At 42.1% G+C, this 21,630-nt stretch overlaps 2 protein-coding genes across 8 annotated transcripts in view; both read left to right on the forward strand.

Annotated features, from left to right (window-relative positions):
- The window catches only part of raraa (retinoic acid receptor, alpha a), a 142,904-nt gene extending 137,462 nt beyond the window's left edge, over positions 1–5,442 (forward strand). For 6 of the 7 annotated variants that reach the window (XM_078278776.1, XM_078278777.1, XM_078278778.1 and 3 more), the window contains 5 exons: positions 2,714–2,877; positions 3,007–3,183; positions 3,298–3,502; positions 3,745–3,903; positions 4,124–5,442. In XM_078278776.1, the coding sequence (XP_078134902.1) occupies positions 2,714–2,877; positions 3,007–3,183; positions 3,298–3,502; positions 3,745–3,903; positions 4,124–4,320 (902 nt within the window). In that variant the 3' untranslated portion in view covers positions 4,321–5,442. The remainder of the gene's footprint in view (positions 1–2,713; positions 2,878–3,006; positions 3,184–3,297; positions 3,503–3,744; positions 3,904–4,123) is intronic. The other variant, XM_078278773.1, reaches the window with a different exon arrangement.
- Positions 5,443–8,209: 2,767 nt separating this feature from the next.
- mki67 (marker of proliferation Ki-67) lies at positions 8,210–20,946 on the forward strand. Its single transcript, XM_078278697.1, is given in 17 exon segments — positions 8,210–8,401; positions 8,963–9,065; positions 9,915–9,996; positions 10,299–10,414; positions 10,744–10,813; positions 10,943–11,009; positions 11,871–12,488; positions 12,616–12,842; positions 12,942–13,362; positions 14,445–14,560; positions 14,903–15,080; positions 15,184–15,327; positions 15,459–15,574; positions 15,577–16,413; positions 16,775–16,820; positions 17,463–17,869; positions 18,860–20,946. Coding segments are annotated over 16 exon segments (5,364 nt in total). The 5' UTR covers positions 8,210–8,401; positions 8,963–8,976; the 3' UTR covers positions 20,690–20,946.
- Positions 20,947–21,630: the final 684 nt, after the last annotated feature.

Below are 21,630 nucleotides of genomic sequence, written 5' to 3' on the forward strand. Positions count from 1 at the left end.
CAGTGTGAGTGAGAATGAAAATCTAGAGTTGAGAGAGCAGAAGGGAGGGAGGGAGGAGGAGGGATGAGAGAGGCTGGAGGACAGGGAGAGGGAGAAAGTTTCATCACTGTCGACGGTGGCTCTGCGCTGCGAGCAGCGGGAGCAGGGGGAACATTGACATTTTTATCTTTCCATTGAATTTAATCTGTGTGATGGACGAGCTGCCAGCGCTTTAATTTTCCTCACACGAATTATCCCTGTCTGCCCACCTCTCTCTGTCTTGTACACAGACACACACACACACACACACACACACACAACATACACCAAGGCTCTAACAGAAATTTTCCATTAACTGCACACTGCAGCTGAAATCCATGATGAGAGCAAATGATTGAGGTGTGTGTGTGTGTGTGTGTGTGTGTGTGTGTGTGTGTGTGTGTGTGTGTGTGTGTGTGTTTGTGTGCTGTCACAGTATTCTGTACACGTTACACACCGGCTTTTGTAAATCATTTTTATGCAATGAACACGTAACCGCAAACAATCCAGGATGCAAGTTCCCCCATTAGCATTCATATTCTCATAATGCATTTTGAAAGATGCATCACTGGAAGTTAGCACGCACACAAACATCAAATGCACGCATGTGTCCACACACACACACACACACACACACACACACACACACACACACACACACACAATAAAAAAGCAAGACAGTATTTCTTTCATTTTCGCTCCCCCGCTACAGTCCTCCCACCCCAAGTTATTGCATGTGGCAATTCGCCATGACAGATCGTCAGTCGTGCCTAATAGTTTTTTAATGACTTCATTAAATTGTGTTGTGCGGCTTATGATTGTGCTGCCAATTTGTCAGCGCGGATAATGTCTGGGCGCAAAGGATGCCCCACTTTTATTTGTGAATGAATTGGACTTTGACTGCGTTGCAGCCCTCCACCCCTCCTCGCCTGGCAGACAGGGCACAGATTCCCAATCAGCGCCATAAGCAGGGCTGGCCCAAATATGTTCAGCAGCTTACTACAGTTTTATGCCACTGGCCTCAAAAGCTGAAGGTTGCTTAAGAGGGGTTTCCTTCACTAACCAAGACATCATTAGGTAAATGGAAATCGATTTTTTTGTTGCTTTGTTTTTATTGACATAGTTCATACAATGATCCCATCATAGCATCCTGTATAATATGGGGATTTGTGTCAGACTTTACTGCTGCATAGCCACGTGTGTTTTGGTGACTACACTAACCGACCACATGAGTACCAATAAAACGCTGGTAAATGCAGCATTACCATGCCCTATCTGCACAGCAGGGTCTTCTTCATTTCTTGTTGTGGCGAGCAGTGTTTAGCAATAACATAGTACAGCATCAGACTTCCAGCCCCCTCCTTCCTCCTTCCCTTCATGTTCTCCCAGGCAGGGAGGCCTGTCTGTGGGCTGATGGATGAGCGGCAGCGCCGAGGAGTGCATCCCTCCCTGGCTCCGGGCCATGCCCCTCTGTCACAGACACTGATCTCCCATCAGCCTGAGCGCTCTCACCCTCAATGGTCAAGGTTAGGATGAAGACAAGAAAAAGCTGATCTTAGGTCAGCGACTAGGGGAAATTCAGGTACCTCGAGGGGAGGTGGAGATTCGAGAACTGATAGAGATGAGTTCAGGAGAGTGGGATGATTTAATGCACAAGAAATACAATTTTGTAAAGGGGAGATAGTGTGCGTTGGTGAGAATGAAATGAGAGGAGAAAAGAGAGCGTGTTTTGTATAACCAAGGGAGAGAGAGAGAGAGACGTGAGAGTTATAGAGAAAGCTGGAAGGTTTTTATCCGGTATGGGCTCAGCAGTCGAGCCCTTTCAAAAACCATTAGAGGCAGGATATTTGTCATATTATGTTATTAGATTAGCCGGGACCCCTAATGAAAGCTGTGGCAATTTGTCAGCCTTATGGATAGCTCCATCCCCCACCACTATTTATCAACTTGCACCCCGTCTCACCCATCCCACCCCCACCCTCAACACACACACACACACACACACACACACACACACACACACACACACACACACACACACACACACACACACACACATACATACATACATACACAACCCAGTCATAGCTAAACTGCACCCCAGTCTGGATGGGCTGGGAGAAATGGATGGAGCCGGTAATGGGATTCCAATGCTAAACACCCCGCCTAGTGTTTTTTGTCATTTGGGGTGAGCACACTATTCTCAGCCAGATCGCCCAGAGGGAAACCACATTGGATTATTTCAAGTTTTTTTTGCCCCCTCCCTCCATTACCATAGCCGTTCTCCGATGGAGCCGTCTCACAACATTTATCTTACAGCATAGGATAAGAGAAGTAGTGCTGCGATTGCTGTAGCTGCAGACAGAGCATCTTGCTTTCTTGCTGATGACTTTGCCTTTGATCTCAGTTTGCTTTTTGGTAGTTAGTATGTGGGACATACAGACTCTGCGGTTGTTAGCATGTTGCAGTACCTTTTTAAGCAATACTTTCAGATTTAATTGGACGATGAAGGCCACATAGGTGTAGTTTTTACTGCAGTGATTTTCAAAACAATTGTCTGATATAAACCTCTTTATTTAAATTAATGAAAGCTTAGACATTAAGCTTGTCAAGAGCTAAAGTCTGTCACTTAAGCCAAATGTCTCTGTCACACATAGTAATCCTACTCTCTGGCTCTCTCCCTTCCTCCCTGTAGCAGTGAGGAACGACCGGAACAAGAAGAAAAAGGATGACAGCAAGAAGCAGGAGTGCACAGAGAGCTACGTGTTGAGTCCCGACACAGAGCGAATGATCGACAGGGTTCGCAAGGCACACCAGGAAACGTTCCCCTCTCTCTGCCAGCTGGGCAAATACACTACGGTCAGTACCATGACACTGGCAATCTGGACTCCCTGTGTTCACCTTTGTTAGTTTATTGTCAGCTGCACTTGTAATGAAATTAATCTGGAAATATCTAAACATTTTCCTCACCTCTTCCCCTCCGTCCAGAGTAACAGCTCAGAACGACGTGTATCCTTGGACGTAGACCTGTGGGACAAGTTCAGTGAACTCTCCACCAAGTGCATCATAAAGACAGTGGAGTTTGCTAAGCAGCTTCCCGGCTTCACAACGCTTACCATCGCCGACCAGATCACTCTGCTCAAAGCTGCCTGTCTGGACATCCTGGTAAGAACAACGACCCAACATTTTTATTTCACCCAACATTTTATTTCACCTCCACAGTAGAGGAGTGGTTCAAATTTCTAACCTATTGTCCCATTCTGACTCTGCTGTCTCCAGATACTCCGGATATGTACACGCTACACACCAGAGCAAGACACCATGACTTTCTCAGATGGACTCACGCTAAACCGAACCCAGATGCACAATGCCGGCTTCGGCCCCCTTACCGACCTGGTTTTTGCCTTCGCCAACCAGCTCCTTCCTCTAGAGATGGATGATGCAGAGACAGGGCTGCTCAGCGCCATCTGTTTGCTGTGTGGAGGTATGGCAAGTCTCCCCACAACTTACTCAACATTCTCTTTGCCAATTGACAGTCTGTTACACAGTCTTACCAGTTTAATAAAGCTATGACCTGGACTGAGTGTCACCATTGTCTCTGGATAAAATAGCAGTAGGGCAGCTAAGCTGTGCTCTTTCTTTGAGCACCACCTAGTGGCTACCTGTGACTATGACAAGAGGAGATTAGTGACACATTGTTTCTGTACTTTGTGTGTTTCTCTACAGATCGTCAGGACTTGGAACAGGCAGAGAAGGTAGACATCCTGCAGGAGCCCCTCCTGGAGGCGTTGAAGATTTATGTAAGGAGGAGGAGGCCCCACAAACCACACATGTTCCCCAAGATGCTGATGAAGATCACTGATCTGAGAAGCATCAGTGCTAAAGGTCTGTCACTTGTCACAAGTGTTTATATGTGAATAAAGCTAAAACGATTAGTTGATTAAATGATCATTCCGTTTTTGTCTATATTAGTGTTGCTTATTTTTCTCAATTTTATATAATTAATTCATTAAAATTGTGTTGAAGAATGAATGAATGTCTAAAATGTATTTTGTGAGACCTTTTGTAGCTTACATTTGCTGTCTCTCTCCAACCCTTCCTGCAGGAGCTGAGCGTGTCATCACCCTGAAGATGGAGATCCCCGGCTCCATGCCCCCTCTCATCCAGGAGATGCTGGAGAACTCAGAAGGACTGGAAAGCGGAGCCGCAGGCAGCCGGCCCAGTGGTGCCCCCCCAGGCAGCTGCAGCCCCAGTCTGTCCCCTAGCTCTGCCCAAAGCAGTCCAGCCACACAATCGCCGTAGTAGCAACGGCCCACCTTTTTATTATTCACACAATGCTCTCTGTCTCCTCCCTCAACGCTCTAAAGAGGAGGGGCGAAGGGGGAGGGGGGGGCCTTGACCCTGAATGCTGAACACAGGAGACTGGCAGAGCCAACCTCCTTCTCTCCAACGACACAAATCCCCACCTCCTGATCTGCTTTCCCTCACTCTGGACCACCGTCCTGATGTGAGCGGAGGTAAGGCCGGGGCAGGCCGGGGCAACAGGATGCCTCTGAGAGAACACACCGTAAACACTGCTGATGACTCCTCCTCCGTCTCCCTCCACTCTCCTCTCCACCTTTCTCTAAAAGACTAATGGAAACCAATCTGGATGCAGTGGCGACCAGTTTCGAATGGAACCAAGAGTGGGTGGGGCACCGTGGGACAAATATATGATCAAGGACAATGCATAAAGACTGACTTGACAAACACCAGACACTTTTTTGTTGTACTCTGAGGCAGACTGCAAGCTTGGGACTTGTCAAAAGACCCCCCCTCCTCAAAGACTCTGGGTCTTTTCTCTTTTTCCAACTTCAAAAAACAGATTTCGTACAAAAGATATATAAATATATATAGAAAAAGTTAAGGAACTATTGTAATTGACATGTCCAGAACAGAATGGCAGGTTGAAATGAGGACATGTTTTCTGAGATTAGAAATTGTTGTACTCCCTCACTGTTTGAATCTTTACATACTCATCGAGAGTATTGAGAGAGACCTTTCAGTTTTATCACATTTGTACATTATTCTAATTGACAAAAGGCAAAAGATGCAAAAATGTATCTCCAGTCTACACATGCAAACACACAACAACACATGCACACACACATATACACACACACACACACAAATGTGCACAGAAAACAATTCGCAATGAATATCACCTACTATTCCAGGTTGGATTTGTTTTCCTTTTTTCTTTATTTTTTTTTTGCTTCCAAAAGAATGTAAAAAAATTATTGTATGAACTTGGTTGTATGATATGGTCACAGGTCCTTTCAAGAAACAACAGATTAATGAAGATTCATTATTAAGGTGTATTTTAAGTAGCCTTTAAGTTTGTGTATATAAGCTGTATTCATTTCTTTAAAACTATGAAGAGTTTTAGGCTTCACCTGATTTTTAAGAATACCTTTTATGTGTTTTGTTTATAGGTTTGTGATGCAAGAAAAGACATTTTGAGCACATTTTACTGAAGGAAGTTCTTTCATGTTTTGTGTCCTACTAAATACTGGACAGACCCTTAACCAATCACTGGCTGTTCAGAATGTGGTTTTCACAGACAAGTTCAACCTCCCCCCCCCTCCTTCACTTTTAAAACATGTTTTACATACAGTAGAATGACAAAGTAGCACTCCAGTCGGGGCATAGCTTTTTTGGCCATGTAGCAGAAAGAGATGGTGTTTCTGAAAATGGTAAGCCAGATGCCACTTGTAGCCTGCCAGGTTCAAGTGAGCCACAGCAGCTCAGCTTCAAAGAGAGTTAAAATGTGAAGAATGGTGTACATATACACTGTATTAAAACACAAGTGATTCTCAGTAGTCTCTGAATGGATCACTAATCTGTAGTGGATGGGAAAAGACTAGATTGTAGTGATACCTCTGCTGTGTCAGTTATCAGGCAAGTGAAGGTCTCAAATGGGATGTCTGTCAACTATGTCCTCACAAAATCTCCCCCTGGCAACCTGTGGTAGAAATGAGTATGTGACTTTTTGCCGGATCCAGAGCAACCTCGCACCCTGTGACTCACTTTACGCCAAAACGCCTTCACCGTTAACACACACACATTTCATCTAGACCATCGTTACTGTACACACGCCAATGTCTCAGGAAGGAATCATTTTGTGTGCTTGGCCTGTTCTATGTTCTGTGCTGCACCCCCTAACCCTCCTATTACAGATGCACACATACACACACTTCTGCTACTGAGCCCCTGAATCTTTTTTCAGTCACTCATTTTTGTTCGGCCTGGCAGACCAGGACTTGTGCAAACAGACACTTACCCTGACCCCGCAACGTTCCGACATAGGATGCCAGTGTGGAGTCTCTCCGAGTCGTTCATGTGTTCTTTTTATTTGTACGGTCAAAGCTGCTTTCATCATTTAGGACTTCACCGTTTCGGAACAGCGCACAACTTTTCCCTCCACAGCTAATCTGGAATAGCAACAGACACACCGTCAGTTTGAGAAACATGGAATATGTTGCAATTTTGTCAAGATTATCAAGTGACTTTGGAAAAAACAAAACAAAAAAAAAAGATTAAAAAAATAAAACCAACATTTAATATTAAATGTGTTTGTGTTGTTCACGTTTGTCATTCTTTTCATTCTCTGCTACAGCTGGGTGTCCTCTGTAGATTTCCATGCATCATACACATAGAGAGAAGAAGAATAGAATCAGAAGGCTTTGTTGATACTCTTTGAAAGCCTTGGAGCCCCCATTTTTCGTGTGTAGCAATAGCAACGCATTGAAGAAACGGCTAACAAGGGTTAACAGGTCACTTATAATATTTAAATTCAGTGTTGTGTATTTGTTTTCACCCACTGGATAAATACCAGACAGAGAATTTTCAATCCACAATAACCTTAATCAAAATCACAATTAAGGTTAGGTTTAAGTGAAACTTTTGAATAAGAAATAACACCTACTTCCTCTAAAAAGTTTCATTACACACTAATGCTCAAATCAATACACTTTTGCAGACACAGCCTTACTTAGTCCAGTTCAACCAGTAGTTTGTGGTGGCTAATGTTCCACTTTGGATATATTGCTTTATAAAAGACATAACAATGTGATTTTGCTGACTTTATGACTCTATGTTTTAGCAATTGCCATTGTCCTGTAATTGCCATTTGAGCTAAATTTACACAAACTTTAACAAGCGTAGAACAGAATGTGGAAGAAATGAAATTGGAAACTCTGCCAAAAACCAAACCAGGTTTGGACTGGATTATAGTATGAGGAATAGCTCTGTATAGTGCACAGTACATTATTATTATTATTATTTAAAGCAATATATGAATGCAGTCTATAATTTCCGGGAATATGTTGTGCTCACTGTTGGAGTTGGTGTCAAGACGAAGATACAGGCAGACAAATCTGTTCTAACTTTAGGCCTTAAATCGATTGCTTCCAACTAGTTGGCACACCTAATCTAACAACCACTGTCTAGAAACACATGACACTTATAAATAAACTAAAATTAAATAAGAGGGGGGTCTTTAATCTTTAATCTACATGACAAAATGTACATTCGTTACTCTCTAAATTAAACCTCACTCTTAAGAATTCATTACATGGATAACTATCGTTAGTCTCGTCATTGTTTTGAAATGAACTTCTTTTATTTTTGGTAACAGGGGAAGAGACAAACATTTAGTTCTAACTTTGATTGCTTCCACCTTTGAAAACCTATTAAATAAAACATGTATTTTAACAGGTAAAGGAAAACATTAATTTGTAATTAATGATCTCAATATTTTGTTGTAACATTCATGATCTAAGAAGTTATAGTTACCAATAAACATATTATCGGAAGTAGATGAAAAAAAACCTTGAGTATTATGCTCCGCCCTCTTTCCAAGCTGTGACGTTTCAACCAATCACAATCCTTCGCGCGGAATTTCAAACATTTTCAAATCAGATTCACACTTACCGAAGTAAGATTGTTCCGCCAAATTCGTAAACAAAATAGTCCCTTTCATGTAAATGCAAGGTAAATTGGTGCCAAGAGCGAAATCGAAGTTCAAAACGTAGTAACATAGAAAATACATAAATTGTACCCCAAAACGTCAGTTAACAACACAAACATCAAAGAGTATTTTTAAGGTTACTGTGTATGTGTGGCGGAGTGATACAACGGCAACTATAGACGAGAGACGTCATGTCACGGCTGAACAAGGTAGCATACGTTAGCCGTTCGTCAATATACGTTATAGGGTATGGTAGGACATGAATTGTACGTTAGCTAGGTTTATGATATTATAGCAAAATTCCTTTTTGCCACATCCCGGTCGATGTTTATGGATTTCCAGAAGTTGACGTGTCTTTGAGCGGACTTCCAGGTAACTGTTCAGACTAACGTTACAAATGTTTTTTTCAATCTGTCGGTCGTTCAATCTTAGGCGACATAACGTTAATTAACGTTAGGTTTTAGAAACGTATCTTGTTTAGTAGTTTTAGTTGCTAATGTCTATGCATTTTCCTAATTCTAATTTATAATCTATTCTGACATCTATTCTTATATCGTTACCATCGTGGCGACATTGCACGTGGGGTTTCACAGCATTGTCAGCAGTGTGTTTTAAAAATTAATGTTACACTAACAACGACCTGCTGATTTGCAACGATAGCCTCAAATTGCTTCTACGTTACCTAATGTTAAAACTTTAAGTCGGCCAAAAGCACATCATTAACGTTAGCTATCGTCGATTTGTTATATCGTTAAGCATAGAAGTTAACGTTACTTTTTTTTTTTTTTTCCGCAGACACTTTGTCTTGCGTTTGTAGCATGTTTCCAGAAGGCTTCTTTCTAACATTTAAATGCTTTGTTTACCTAACGTTAACTTGACGTTGTTGTTTAGCTAGCGCTCTGCGCAATTTTGACAGTTTGCTCATGTTCTCAGGTAACGTTACGAAAATGCCACTGCATGGGAAAATAGTCGTGATTAAGAGGAGTGGAGGAGATGGGACTGAGTTTCCTCTTATTTCAACATGCCTCATTGGAAGGTGAGATCTTAAACATTCATTTGGTGGATTTAATGTTTGTCATGCCATGTGTTTAGATTTCCGTTTGAATCTTTCTTTTCTCGTCGTAATTGCAATCGTTTTTTATTTTATTTTTTATATCTTAAGACATTAAGTACGGCAGAAAGCACATGTTATGTGGAGTTCATGTTGCGTTGGGCAGATGTGCCGTAAAAAAAAACTCTGGGGGCGGGCCATCTGCTGGTGACGTCAGAATCATATACCTACGCATGTCTGCTCAATCAATACAATTGACTCCTTATTGTATATTAAACCTTCAGTTCACTTTACTTTTAGACCATGTGACATTTCATTGCTACTTACAAACAAGTGCCACTTACATGTACACTACCGTTCAAAAGTTTGGGGTCACTTAGAAATTTCCACTCCATTACAGACAGAATACCGGCTGAGATCAGTTGCATTTTTTTTTTTTAATCAGGGCAACAGTTTTCAGATTACATTATGTGCTTACATAATTGCAAAAGGGTTCTCAACTGTTGTAGAAAGAGGTGGCTGATCTTTAATGCAATTTCTACATTTCCCATTATCAGCAACCATTCATCCAATGTTCCAAAGGCACATTGTTTACTAATCTGATATCATTTTAAAGAGAAAACATTGGAGAACCCTTATGCAATTATGTAAGCACATAATGTAATCTGAAAACTGCTGCCCTGGTTAAACAAATCAGATGGTATTCTGTCTGTAATGGAGTGGAATGGAAATTTCTAAGTGACTCCAAACTTTTGACCGGTAGTGTAAACCTAGATACATTCCAACTAACATGTCTCTTTTGTTGACTCATTTGTTTCTTTGTGGTCTTAACAGGAGGCCTGACTGCGATATTCGTATTCAGCTTCCTCAAGTCTCCAAGGAGCATTGCAGAATTGACTTGAATGAAAATAAAGAGGTAACAACAAAACATCTTAAACATGATTACATTAACTTGTCAGTGGTTTAACTTAATGAATATCTGGGATAATGAGGAAGTGTTATTGAATAGTCACATTATGTATTCATGTTTTGATCATTTCTATGTTAATTTTGTAGATACTTTTTAAGTGTCATTGCTTAAATCATTGTGAATTCACTGTGGGAAATCTTGTCCAAGATAAAAGTAAAAGTCTAGCTGACACTGGCTTTCTACTTTGAGCTACTTTAACAGACTGTTTGAGGTGATTATGTTTTTTTTTTTTTTCTTCCTCTCACCAGGTTATTTTGACAAATTTGAGCTCAGTGACTCCAACTCTTGTGAACGGAGAGGCTTTGCGGCAGTCTGAGCGTTTGAAGCATGGAGATGTGATAACTGTTATTGACCGTTCTTTTAGGTGAGTATGAAGGCAACATTTTGTTGCCTCAGACTTTTGCTCTCCATAGTCACCAGGGATTCATCACTTTTGACCATAGACTGTACGAAATATGGACATAGTCTCCTTGACATCGCCCAAAGGTTTCTGAAGAGCCATGTGTTTTTATTAAGGGCCTCTCCTCATATTTACCTGTGCTTTAGAGCACATTAATAGGGATGTAAAATCTACTCTAAGTACCGGCATAATGCATTTAAAGGGCACATATACCGGATGCAATAGAAGTTTTTCATTACCATTTTATTGGCGGATGTAAATGAGGTCTTACTTACTTTTTGTTGTCATTTCAGGTTTGAGTACCCTCCACCACCCACACCAAAGAAGAGGTCTTCCAAAGGAGGCAAAACTGAAACCCTCAAAGTAATTTACTCATCATTTCTTATTTATCCCTCGCACATTGCAGCCTTCCCAATATCTTGAATTTGCCTACACTACTCTAATGAATTTGATTATCTTAGAAATGTTTTAATGAAGGTGCTTCACGTCTAGGTTCTTCAAGATCAGCAAGTGGGGGCCACCGAAACAGGAGAAAAAAGGATCTCTGAAGTTACCGCCGGTGAGTTTTTGTGATAGTGGTTCTTTTGAATTGACAATTTGAGATTACTATCATTCATATTCATTTCATATCTGCTTCATTTCTAGCTCTAAAAATCATTTCACAGATCAGTAAAACATGTTATTGCAGCCCCACTCTAACTCCCTGTCCCTCATCTGTTCCGTTGAAAGGGATTTAGTGTAGTTTAGATTCTCTGGCCGGGCCGACATTTTACGCTGCTATGATCGGGCCGGACCCTTTAACAAGCATTTGTGGGTTTTTTTTAATCATTACTTTATTAGCCTTATTCGGTGGGGAGCAAGCTATGTCTCTCCAGCTTCTCCTGCAGCTCTTGGTGTAGGCTATGTCCTGCACTGACTTGTGTGAGGTAAACTGTGCTACATGCATCTCCCCCATCTGCAGCACTGTTGTCGGCCAATTAGGTGATCGAGACAAGAAAGTCTCCTATATGGTTCCAGGGCTTTGATTATGTTGCTGCCTTGATCTGTTAGCCACGCTATTCGGCTGAGGGAGCTAGGGTCGAGTGTTTTTTTTATTTTTTTTTAAGTTTCTTCATTCGGATCCATTTGCGATCCATTTTGAATAAACAAACAGCGCAGTTTACATTCTTCGTCCTTGTTGCATTACCGGTATTCATTAAGATAATTCTAAACAGATTTCTGTAATTCAAACAACTCGTAATTGTAGTTGAGAACGTCAGTTATAGCGTATTAAAAAATTTTCTTTTTTTGGGCCCGATCAAAGCTCTAATTAAATGTCTGTAGTTTTTCTCCGGTCTCTAGTCTAACACTTGTTTTAGTTGTATTTATGCTGTCAATTGTACAAGCCTCTTAATGCCAAATTTGTTTTGTTCATTTTTAGACCCTCATCTGAAAGATGGAACTAACCATGACAACATCCAGCGACCCCTGGAGAAAACTGTGGAGGTGGAGACCAAGGAGGACGATGGCCTGCTGCAAAGCAAGACCGCCTCCCCCTTCAACGATCTGTATCAAATGATCAAAAAATCTCTGGATGTCAAGACCCCTCGGAAGTCTTCTGCCAGTGTGCTTCAAACACCTACCTCAAGGTTTTGCACTCCAAAACCGGGTTCAGTGAGGAAAGATGATGGAAAACCTGTCCTTTCAACAGAAGACAAAAGCACTCCAAAGAAGGATCAAGCTAAAGTCTCTCCTGTAGCTGACGAAACTAAGGGGGAGGCTGAAAATGTAAGTAACGGGAGCCCCAAGTCTGTGAAGAAGGCCAGACCTGAAGTTGGAGAAGCTGAAAATGCTGCCAACTCTGAAGCAACTTCACCCCAGAAGAGAAGCCGTACACCCCCCCAGAGGTTCAGTGCGTGTGAGGTTGAGCCCAAATCACCCGTGAGGCGGAGAAGCAAGGAGGCCGAACCTGCCGTGACTGAGGAACAAGAAGAGCAAGCAGTGACGCCTACCAAAACGGATGGTCTTAGAAGGTCATCACCAAGGAACTCTGGGAAAGGTAATACTATATTGTGTCTCTTTTAGATTTGTTAGGAGTGTTAAACGAATAACTGTAATTATTCACGTATGTTATGTTGACCTATGTTTGGTTGTTGCTGACGTGCAGTCATGTTTTCATTTCAAAGAGGCGTCCAAAAAACGCAAATATGGAGAGGTGGCGGCCGACTCGCCCACACCACAAATGAAAAGGAAACGGGTTTCCTTTGGAGGTTACCTGTGTCCTGAGTTGTTTGACAAACGTCTGCCTCCTGACTCTCCATTATGCAAGGGGGCCACTCCACGGAGAAGCTTGTGTGTCTCTAAACCTAAGCAGTCACTCCTCAGACGAGCATCAGCCATTGGTTTGCGACAGGTAAGACTGAAGTGGAGGATGATGACGACTCAAGTAGTGTGACCTAACATTAATAATTATTGTTATTATCTTATTTAAAATGGATCTTCTTTTCTGTAGGAGTTTGAAGAAGAGCATCCAGGTAGCCCTAATGTGCGAAGTCCTGCAAAAATGAGGACTCCGTCACCTAAGTCGTCAAAGAAGTCCCCAAAAGCCAGGACCCCCTCTCCCAAAGCTGTGCCTCCTGCAAAGAAGTCACCAAAATCCAAGAGTCCATCTCCTGCAAGAGGAAGGTCTCCCACTGTTGGTGTAACACCAGGAGTCCAGACCCCCTTAATACAGGGGCGCTTCTCTGTGTCGCACATCAGCACACCATCTCCAATTGCAGAAGATGCCGTAACTGATCAGGTGCCTTTAGTCGCTGTAACTCCTAAAGTACCCCTGAGGAGGAAGAGCATGTCCCGGGAGACTCCAAGTACGGCAAAGAGTGCTGTAAAAGTAATGCGCAGAAGAAGTGGCATTTCACGGGCATCTCTGAAAGGTATGTTAGACCCTGAAATGTATTGTATATCTCTTATGTTGAAATCTGGTCTTTGTTTGGAATTAATCAAGTGAAAGAGCAAAGCTGAAAGCCATTGAACTATTATGTTAAAGTGCTCATATTATGCTGTTTGGCTTTTTCCATTTCCTTTATTGTGTTGTATATCTTTTTGTGCACGTTATAGGTTTACAAAGTAAAAAGCCCAAAGTCCACCCCAAAGGGACTCACCATCTCCAACAGAAAACACTGTTCCCAAACAGCTCTATTGTAGTCCAGCCTTGACTTCCGTGACGAACGTGCGTCACTTTGTAACACGCGTTATAATGCTCGCCCAGCTGCTAGCGTGGCGTGCCCTCATACTAGGGCTGTGCAGTCAATCGACATTTTTATCACGGTTACGATTTCGGCTCCTAACGATCACAAAAACAGTAATTGAGAAAATTATTATTTTGCACATTATGTTTTGCAGCTAAACTTTTATTTTATCTTGTGTTCTGAATTTAAAAAGATGGCAAAAGTACTAAGGAAAATTTCAGTTCTAGGGGTTTTCACTGTTGATCTGTTTAACTGTTTCACTTTTTTTCAAGTTCAATAAATGCAACATGCAGTGAGTAATCGGGATTTCAATGTTGAGCGAAATAATGTGATTATGATTTTTTTTTTTTTCATAATCGAGCAGCCTCACACTCTGCTTCTGATTAGCTAGTAGTCCTTACCTAGGTACTGAGCATGTGCGACTCCCAACAAAGATGGAACAGAAGTGTGATGCCTCACTCTGTAGCTAAAACAGAGAGCTCAACACACAGGGTGAAAAGAGGAGCTGCAGCAAAGTGCAGTATGACAAAAATATGTTTTCTGAAAATTAAACCACATAAATATATTCTGGTACAACTTCTAAATACAATTATGAACCTGGAAATTAGCATAATATGAGCACTTTAAAGATTTTCACGCGTGCACACCCCTCAATAATGACATTAACATTTGGTTACCATATAATTCAGAATAAGTTCTGTTTTTGATGTTCAGGAGTTTGCTTGGGGTCTCGCTTGTTTTTAATTATTTTTTTTGTCTCACTTCAGTCAAAAATTCCTGGGCAGACATTGTGAGATTTGGACCAACTAAGCCTCAAGTTGCTATTCCAGCTAAAAAAATGGTCACCAAAAAGGCAACAAAGAAGACTGTGTCCAAACCACAGGTAAAGTAAGATACTATAACGATTACAGGGTACATTTACGTCATTGTAACAGATTTCTTTTTTTCTTTTTTTTTATCTTGCAATGACCTTACCTTGTTGGACCTATTATAATCAAAGGGCTTACAATATTTTGTTCAAGGTCTGTTTATTAAAGATTCAATAAAATACAATTTTTAAATACATTTATGAATGCACACCTTTTTTATACATATATATATATATATATATATATATATATATATATATACAACTACACTGCAATAGACCCAATTTTGTGATGATAGCATTACCTTTTTTTAAAAAACAAAACAAACTCCTGTCATGTTTTTCTCAATCTTTCAGACCCCTGCAAGAAAACTCAAAGACCATGTCAGCACTGGACATGCAGACTCACCTGTTACCATTGTTGTGGGCAGAGCTCACAAACAAAAGGCTTTACATCTAACTGGTGCTGCGCCAAGACTGGTCACCAATACTGCACTCCTGAAAAATAACATGAAAATGGATGAGGACTTGAGTGGTAATTACCCCTTTTCTATCTCAACAAATGGGAACACTTGTTCTTGGGAATGCAATTTGGACTTCAATATTTTACCTGCTTATGTTGTGTGTTGTTTTTTCAGGAATTTCAGAAATGTTAAAAACCCCTGTAAATGAAAGGAAGAGGAGATCAGTAATTGGTGAGAACGATGCCACAAAGACACCAGTGGGAGGTCTAGCCACATCCACGGTAGAACCGTCAGTGTTGAACACACCGGAGGAGCCAGGTAAAGTGTGTGTGTGTGGTGGTATTGTTTGTTAGGAAACAACCAAAGCATGACATTTGTAGTCTGCATAATCGCTAAGACTGAGGTTTTTTTGGACCGGTTATGTAATTAAATGTGACTTATTTTCACAGGTGAAATGATGGTGTCTCCACTGAGTGTTTCGTCTACCGTAAAAGACAGTAGATACAACACTGAAGCAGTCCAACGCCTCCTTAATGATGACCAAGAATCTAGCATCGTCAGTGACACCCTGCCTTTGAGATTCACTCTGACGATTTTAGCGAACAGCAGTGCGCAGATTTGAAGGCGACCTCTGTAGCAACTCCCAAACAGAAGCAAGAAGTGCCAGAGTGTCTCACCGGAGTCAAGAGGATCATGAAGACGCCAAGACAGAAAGCCGTGCCTGTTGAGGACATCAGAGGGACGATTTTGAAGACTCCTAAGCAGAAATCCGAACAACAAGAGTGTCTCACTGGAGTCAAGAGGATCATGAAGACGCCAAGACAGAAAGCCGAGCCTGTTGACGACATCAGAGGGACGATTTTGAAGACTCCTAAGCAGAAACCTGAACAACAAGAGTGTCTCACCGGAGTCAAGAGGATGATGACGACTCCGAGACGGGAGACCGAGCCTCTAGAGGACATCAGAGTGGAGCTTCTGACAACTCCCAAACAGAAGCCTGAACAACACCAGTGCCTCAGCGGAGTTAAGAGTATTTGTAAGAGCCCACAACAGGAGGCTGAACCTCTTGAAGATGTTCAAGGAAAATTTCTGCAAACTCCCAAAGCTCTAGAGGCTGGTGATGCGAGTTTGGACGGTGTTGAGCAGACTGTGGAGACGCCAGCACACATGCAAGAATCTGAAGACCTATCTGAAATGACAGACATGGAAACCCCAAACAAAAAAAGCTCCCCATTGGTACCTCCCAGAGAAAAGGCCAAACCTGTTGAGGAGGACTTTGGTATCAAGAGGCTTGTGAAAACACCGAGGCAGAGCCGTAGTGCCCCGGAGGAAGACTTTGGGGGACTTCAGGAGCTCATGGAGGAGCCACTGGCTGAACCCACAGGACAACTGGAGACAAATGAGGTAATGACCAGAACAATGCAAAATAAAAGGGATTGTAAATATTAGCAACTATTTCACATGACATCAAGTTATTTGATTTGAATATGAAAAAGAGATTTTTGTTAAGAGCTTAAACTTGAGTGTCAGGTACTCACAGTTGAACAAGCTGTATTTGCAGTTCAGCATTTCTTTGATCATATAACACTGCTATAAACATTTAGACTTAATTTAAGTCTGTAGGTATCAAACCTGTGTAGCCACACTTTGACAATATGACATTTGACTAATTTCACTACGAGACGTCTGTGCTGCTTACTCGCTTTATTTCAGAGTGAGTGCTCATTGTCTAAATTGTGTTTTTGATTATTTATTTTCTTAACAGGTTGAGGATCAAACGGCTCCAGATTGTGATGAAGATGTAGCAAAAGGTTAGTTTTTTGTTAAATTTGAAAATGTTATATATATATATATAATATGTATAATAAATGAGAGAGGAGGAGGAACGCACGCCAGTGTTGGGAAAAGGTGCGGATCATGACAAAAGTACAGAAGCCATGATGCAAAAAAAAAAATAGTTTTACAAAAGTTTTGACATGAGTCTTCTTCAGGGAATTGAGGGACAAAACGGCTTAATACACATTAAATGGGGATAAGACACAAATGTGTTCCATTAAGGGGATGAGTGTCCTCAATTACATTGACATGATGTAGGAGAAGCAAGTAGCGACCAGGTTCTAAAGCTATATGATCAGAAGCTGAATTTATACGGTCTACCCAAAAATATTTCCACGTAGACATTGAAAAACGGCCAAGCATCAGAAAGGCACAATACATTTGACTTTCATTGAATATTTACACCTTCGTCTGATCACGTAGCGTTTCAAATGGCATATGAATCTGTTTGCTACTTCCTCCTACAACGTGAATGTTACTGAGGACACTGTCTGAATGAACCATTGCACAAAAGGTACTTGCTATGGAATCCTATTGTCAAAGCATGAAACCTGGTGCAAATATTTCTCTTGTATTTTTCCATTGTGTGTATTTATATATTGCTTTGTTTTTTTTAGAAGCGGATGCAAATGAAGTTGTCGTCAATGACCACATGGAGGAGGTGCCAAGTGGACACGATGATAATGAGTCATCAGGTGCCGTGGAAACGATCTCTCAAGCAGCTGTAAATGAGAATATATCTGCAGAACAACCCACAGTGGACGCAGCAGATGAGATCTTACCTGGAGAACAACCCACAGTAGATGCCGCAGATGAGAAAATGTCTGGAGAACAACCCACAGTGGACGCGGCAGATGAGAATGTATCTGGAGAACAACCCACAGTGGACGCGGTAGATGAGATTTTACCTGAAGAACAACCCACAGTAGATGCAGCAGATGAGAATATATCTGGAGAACAACCCACAGTGGATGCGGTAGAGGAGAATATATCTGGGGAACAACCCACAGTGGATGCAAATGAGGTCTGCAGTGACCAGCTGGTGTTCAGTGGAAGTGATGAAAATCAAGAACAACCCACAGTGGAGACTGCTACTGGCAAAGTCACCGAATTGGACACAACTGCCACCGAAGCTGAGCATGAGAAGAAATCAGTTCGAGGCAGAAGGGCAAAAACAGCGGCGGACAAACGAGAGGCAGCAGAACAGTCTGAAGATCCTGTCGTCCCTGCTCCAGTCAGAGGAAGAAGAGGGAAGAAAACTGAAGCTGCAGCTCCACCTGCTGTGAAACAAACAACAAGAGGCAGAAATGCAAAGCCTCAAGAAGACAATGATGTTGAGCTCACAATGGAGACAAGTGCGTCCCTGCCTCCCAAAGTTGCCCATAAGCCTAGAAGAGGAAGGAATGCCAAAACGGCTTCTGATGATCAACCTGAGATGGTCCAAGAGGTTGCCCCTGAAATTGAACAGAATCCACCTGTTGATGTTGACCAAGAAGCACCCCTGGAGAAGGCTGTGTTGAAGCCCAAGCGAGGGAGAAAAACTAAACAGCCTGATCAACTAGTGCCAGAGCAGGAAGATGTACCTAGTACTCACAGTGACGGTGTTCCCCAAGCTGACAAGGCTAATGGTATGTCATCTTCCTCGTTTGTGTTACTGCTGTCATGTTGTTGGTTTAAACAGCATCACATAAAGCTATCTCTGACCCCATGCATCACTTGTAAAATTTAGGGAATTTGATACATGTGTTTTCCATTCCTGGGAGAGTTAAACATTGTGCATGCCCCATTAACCAAAGCAAGACCTTTTGAGTTAGCTCTAAACAAACAAGTGTTGACTGCTTGCTCTGCGCTTTAAGCAACTCAGTGTTTTTACAACATTGACTGGCCCTTGTAATAGATTTTTATTAGTTACAACATGTATGGTGTTTAACTGATCAGTTATTTAGTAGTTCAACAACTGCAAATGAAAAGCTAACATTTCTATTTTGTTTTCTCCTAAGCAGATGCAAATGAGGTCTGCAGTGACCAGCTGGAGCTGGTGCTCAGTGGAAGTGATGAAAATCAAGAACAACCCACAGTGGAGACTGCTACTGGCAAAGTCACCGAATTGGACACAACTGCCACCGAAGCTGAGCATGAGAAGAAATCAGTTCGAGGCAGAAGGGCAAAAACAGCGGCGGACAAACGAGAGGCAGCAGAACAGTCTGAAGATCCTGTCGTCCCTGCTCCAGTCAGAGGAAGAAGAGGGAAGAAAACTGAAGCTGCAGCTCCACCTGCTGTGAAACAAACAACAAGAGGCAGAAATGCAAAGCCTCAAGAAGACAATGATGTTGAGCTCACAATGGAGACAAGTGCGTCCCTGCCTCCCAAAGTTGCCCTTAAGCCTAGAAGAGGAAGGAATGCCAAAACAGCTTCTGATGATCAACCTGAGATGGGACCAGAGAAAGCTGTGGAAACAACACTGGTGACTGAGATTTCCACTGAAGCTGTGAGTTACCAGACTCCAATGAAAGAAAATGATTCTGCCCCCCCTGCAGAGGAAGCTGTCCTGAAGCCCGTTAGAGGGAGAAAAACTAAACTAACTCCTGTTGAGCCCCCTCAGCCAGAGACAAATGAAGTTGTGATTAATGAGCCTCTTACAGCAGATGCACAACCTCCAAAGTCCATTCCTACTCTTGGAAAACCCAGGAGAGGGAGACAGACAAAGCCTGATGCTGTTGAACGGAATGAGGTGATGGAAGACACAGTTGTTGCCGTGGAGACTAAGCAGCAGTCTCAGCCTCCAGTCAGGGCTAAGAGGGGAAGAAATGCTAAACAGGAAGAAGAAAAGCTAGAGTCCACTTCCGTTGAGACTGCTATATCCCAGGAGCCAGCTAAAAAACTCCGGAGAACCAGGAAGGCAGAGCAAGGCGTAGAACCAAGAGAAGTCCAAGCCATTGAAATGGTTATTCCAGAGAAGGCTGAAGCTCCACTTGTTGCTGAACCAGTGCCGATGGATGAACAGGCTACAGTGGCTGCAAAACCCAGGAGAGGAGGGCGGAAAGCAAAACAAGACCCTGAGCTCGAAACCCCTGCGGAGTCCACCGAGTTCCAAGAGGTCCCTGCCGTCAGCTCCACAGACAAACTCAAAAGGGGTAGGAGAGGAAAACAAGTCACTGAAGAGGTTGGAGTCACCGCTGTAGTACCAGAGGAAAAACCTGACCGTGAGCTGGAGGCTGAAGAGAAGACTATTGCTGAGCCAGACACTCCAGTCATTAAACCAAGCAGGGCAAGGGGGGTGAAAACTTCTGTAAAGAATGAGGTTTCACAAGCCATTCCAGCCAAGAGAGCCCGTCGAGGTGCAGCTCCTCCCCTTGATGAGTCCAGTGCAGAATCCACAGAGCCTGCGCCAACTTCAGTAGAGCCGGCCAAAAGAGGGAGACGGGCGGCAGCAGCAAAGCCCACAGCAGATGATGCCACAGTGACCGGAGAGCAGCCTAATCCCGCTGAAGATTCAAGCAGTGCTGTTATGGAAGACACCAAAATGTCCAAAAGATCCGTGAGGTGGAAAGCAGATTTGGAAGTCTTTGACATTTCAAAAGTAACACCTGTAAAAGCAGTTCGAGGTAGGAAACCAAAACTTGCAGTCCAAGTCGACACTGAAAGCAAAAATGTGTCAAAGGATGCTAATGAAACTGAAGAGGATCTCTCAGGCAAAGTTGTTGAAGCTCAGCCCGTCAAAAGAGCCAGGCGAGGGGCAAAGGTCGCTGACTTAACCACTGAAGCGGAGTCCACACCCACGGTGAAAAGTGTTGAGGCTGACACGCAGCCAAAAACCCGAAGAGGAAGAATCGCTAAGAAATAAAAGCCATTGTGTATATATTCTTAATCCTAATCACATTTTTCTTATTTTTTTTGTAATTGTCATTGTTCTTAGATTGTATCGCATTTTAGAAAGTTTTATGGAGCTGAAAATTAAGCACTGTTTCTTTTCTTCTTTTTTTTCAATACAGCAGGGAATTGTTTAACCATTTATTTTGTTACAAGGTGTATGTTCATTGCTGATTTTGCAAATTTGTATGGTGAAAAAAAAGTGATTAAATCTTTTAGTACAAAAAAAAAGATTGGTCTGAATTTGTCTTTATGTCCAAACATTCTATGGTGTTCTGTTCATCCACATGTGAGGTTAAAAGCTTACATGTAGTCTGTTGTGGGTACAATTACTGCTCAGGTGACTGTGCTCCATGTTTTTGTCAGTTACAGAAAGTACTGAAAGATGAGACAGTTACATGGTTTACATTTGCTTTCATATGTAACATGCCGGTCTGATTTTTATAAGCAGAGGAAAATGTGTTTATTCACAGCACATAAAACATAAATTTTTATAAGAGGGGTAAGTAAAAGTGCAAGGCAGGCAAGTGTACATTGGTAAAATGGACTGGGGTTTAAAAGAACCACAAAGCTTTAACCAAGCCATAAGCCATTATACTGCAGTCAATGCATTGCCTTTGCGTAAAATGTCTCATCTAACCCTAACCCATCAACCTATAGAATACATTTATTGTGTGTGTGTGACAAAGTGGCAAATTGAAAAATAAAAGATGTAGGTTATGTGATCAGTAATACATTTAAATAGTCTGACTAAATACAAGAAGTTATAAACCAGCTCAGAGATGAAAAGTGTCCGATAGAAGTCTCAGGAAAAGATACATCATTTCCATTATGTCTGGCTTTGCAGAATACAATTAGATTCGCCGGAACGTTTGTGATAAAACAGGAAGAGAACCGCCCGGATGAATTTTTGAG

This window comes from Sander vitreus, chromosome 21 (genome assembly GCF_031162955.1).
Source record: "Sander vitreus isolate 19-12246 chromosome 21, sanVit1, whole genome shotgun sequence".
NCBI lineage: Eukaryota > Metazoa > Chordata > Actinopteri > Perciformes > Percidae > Sander > Sander vitreus.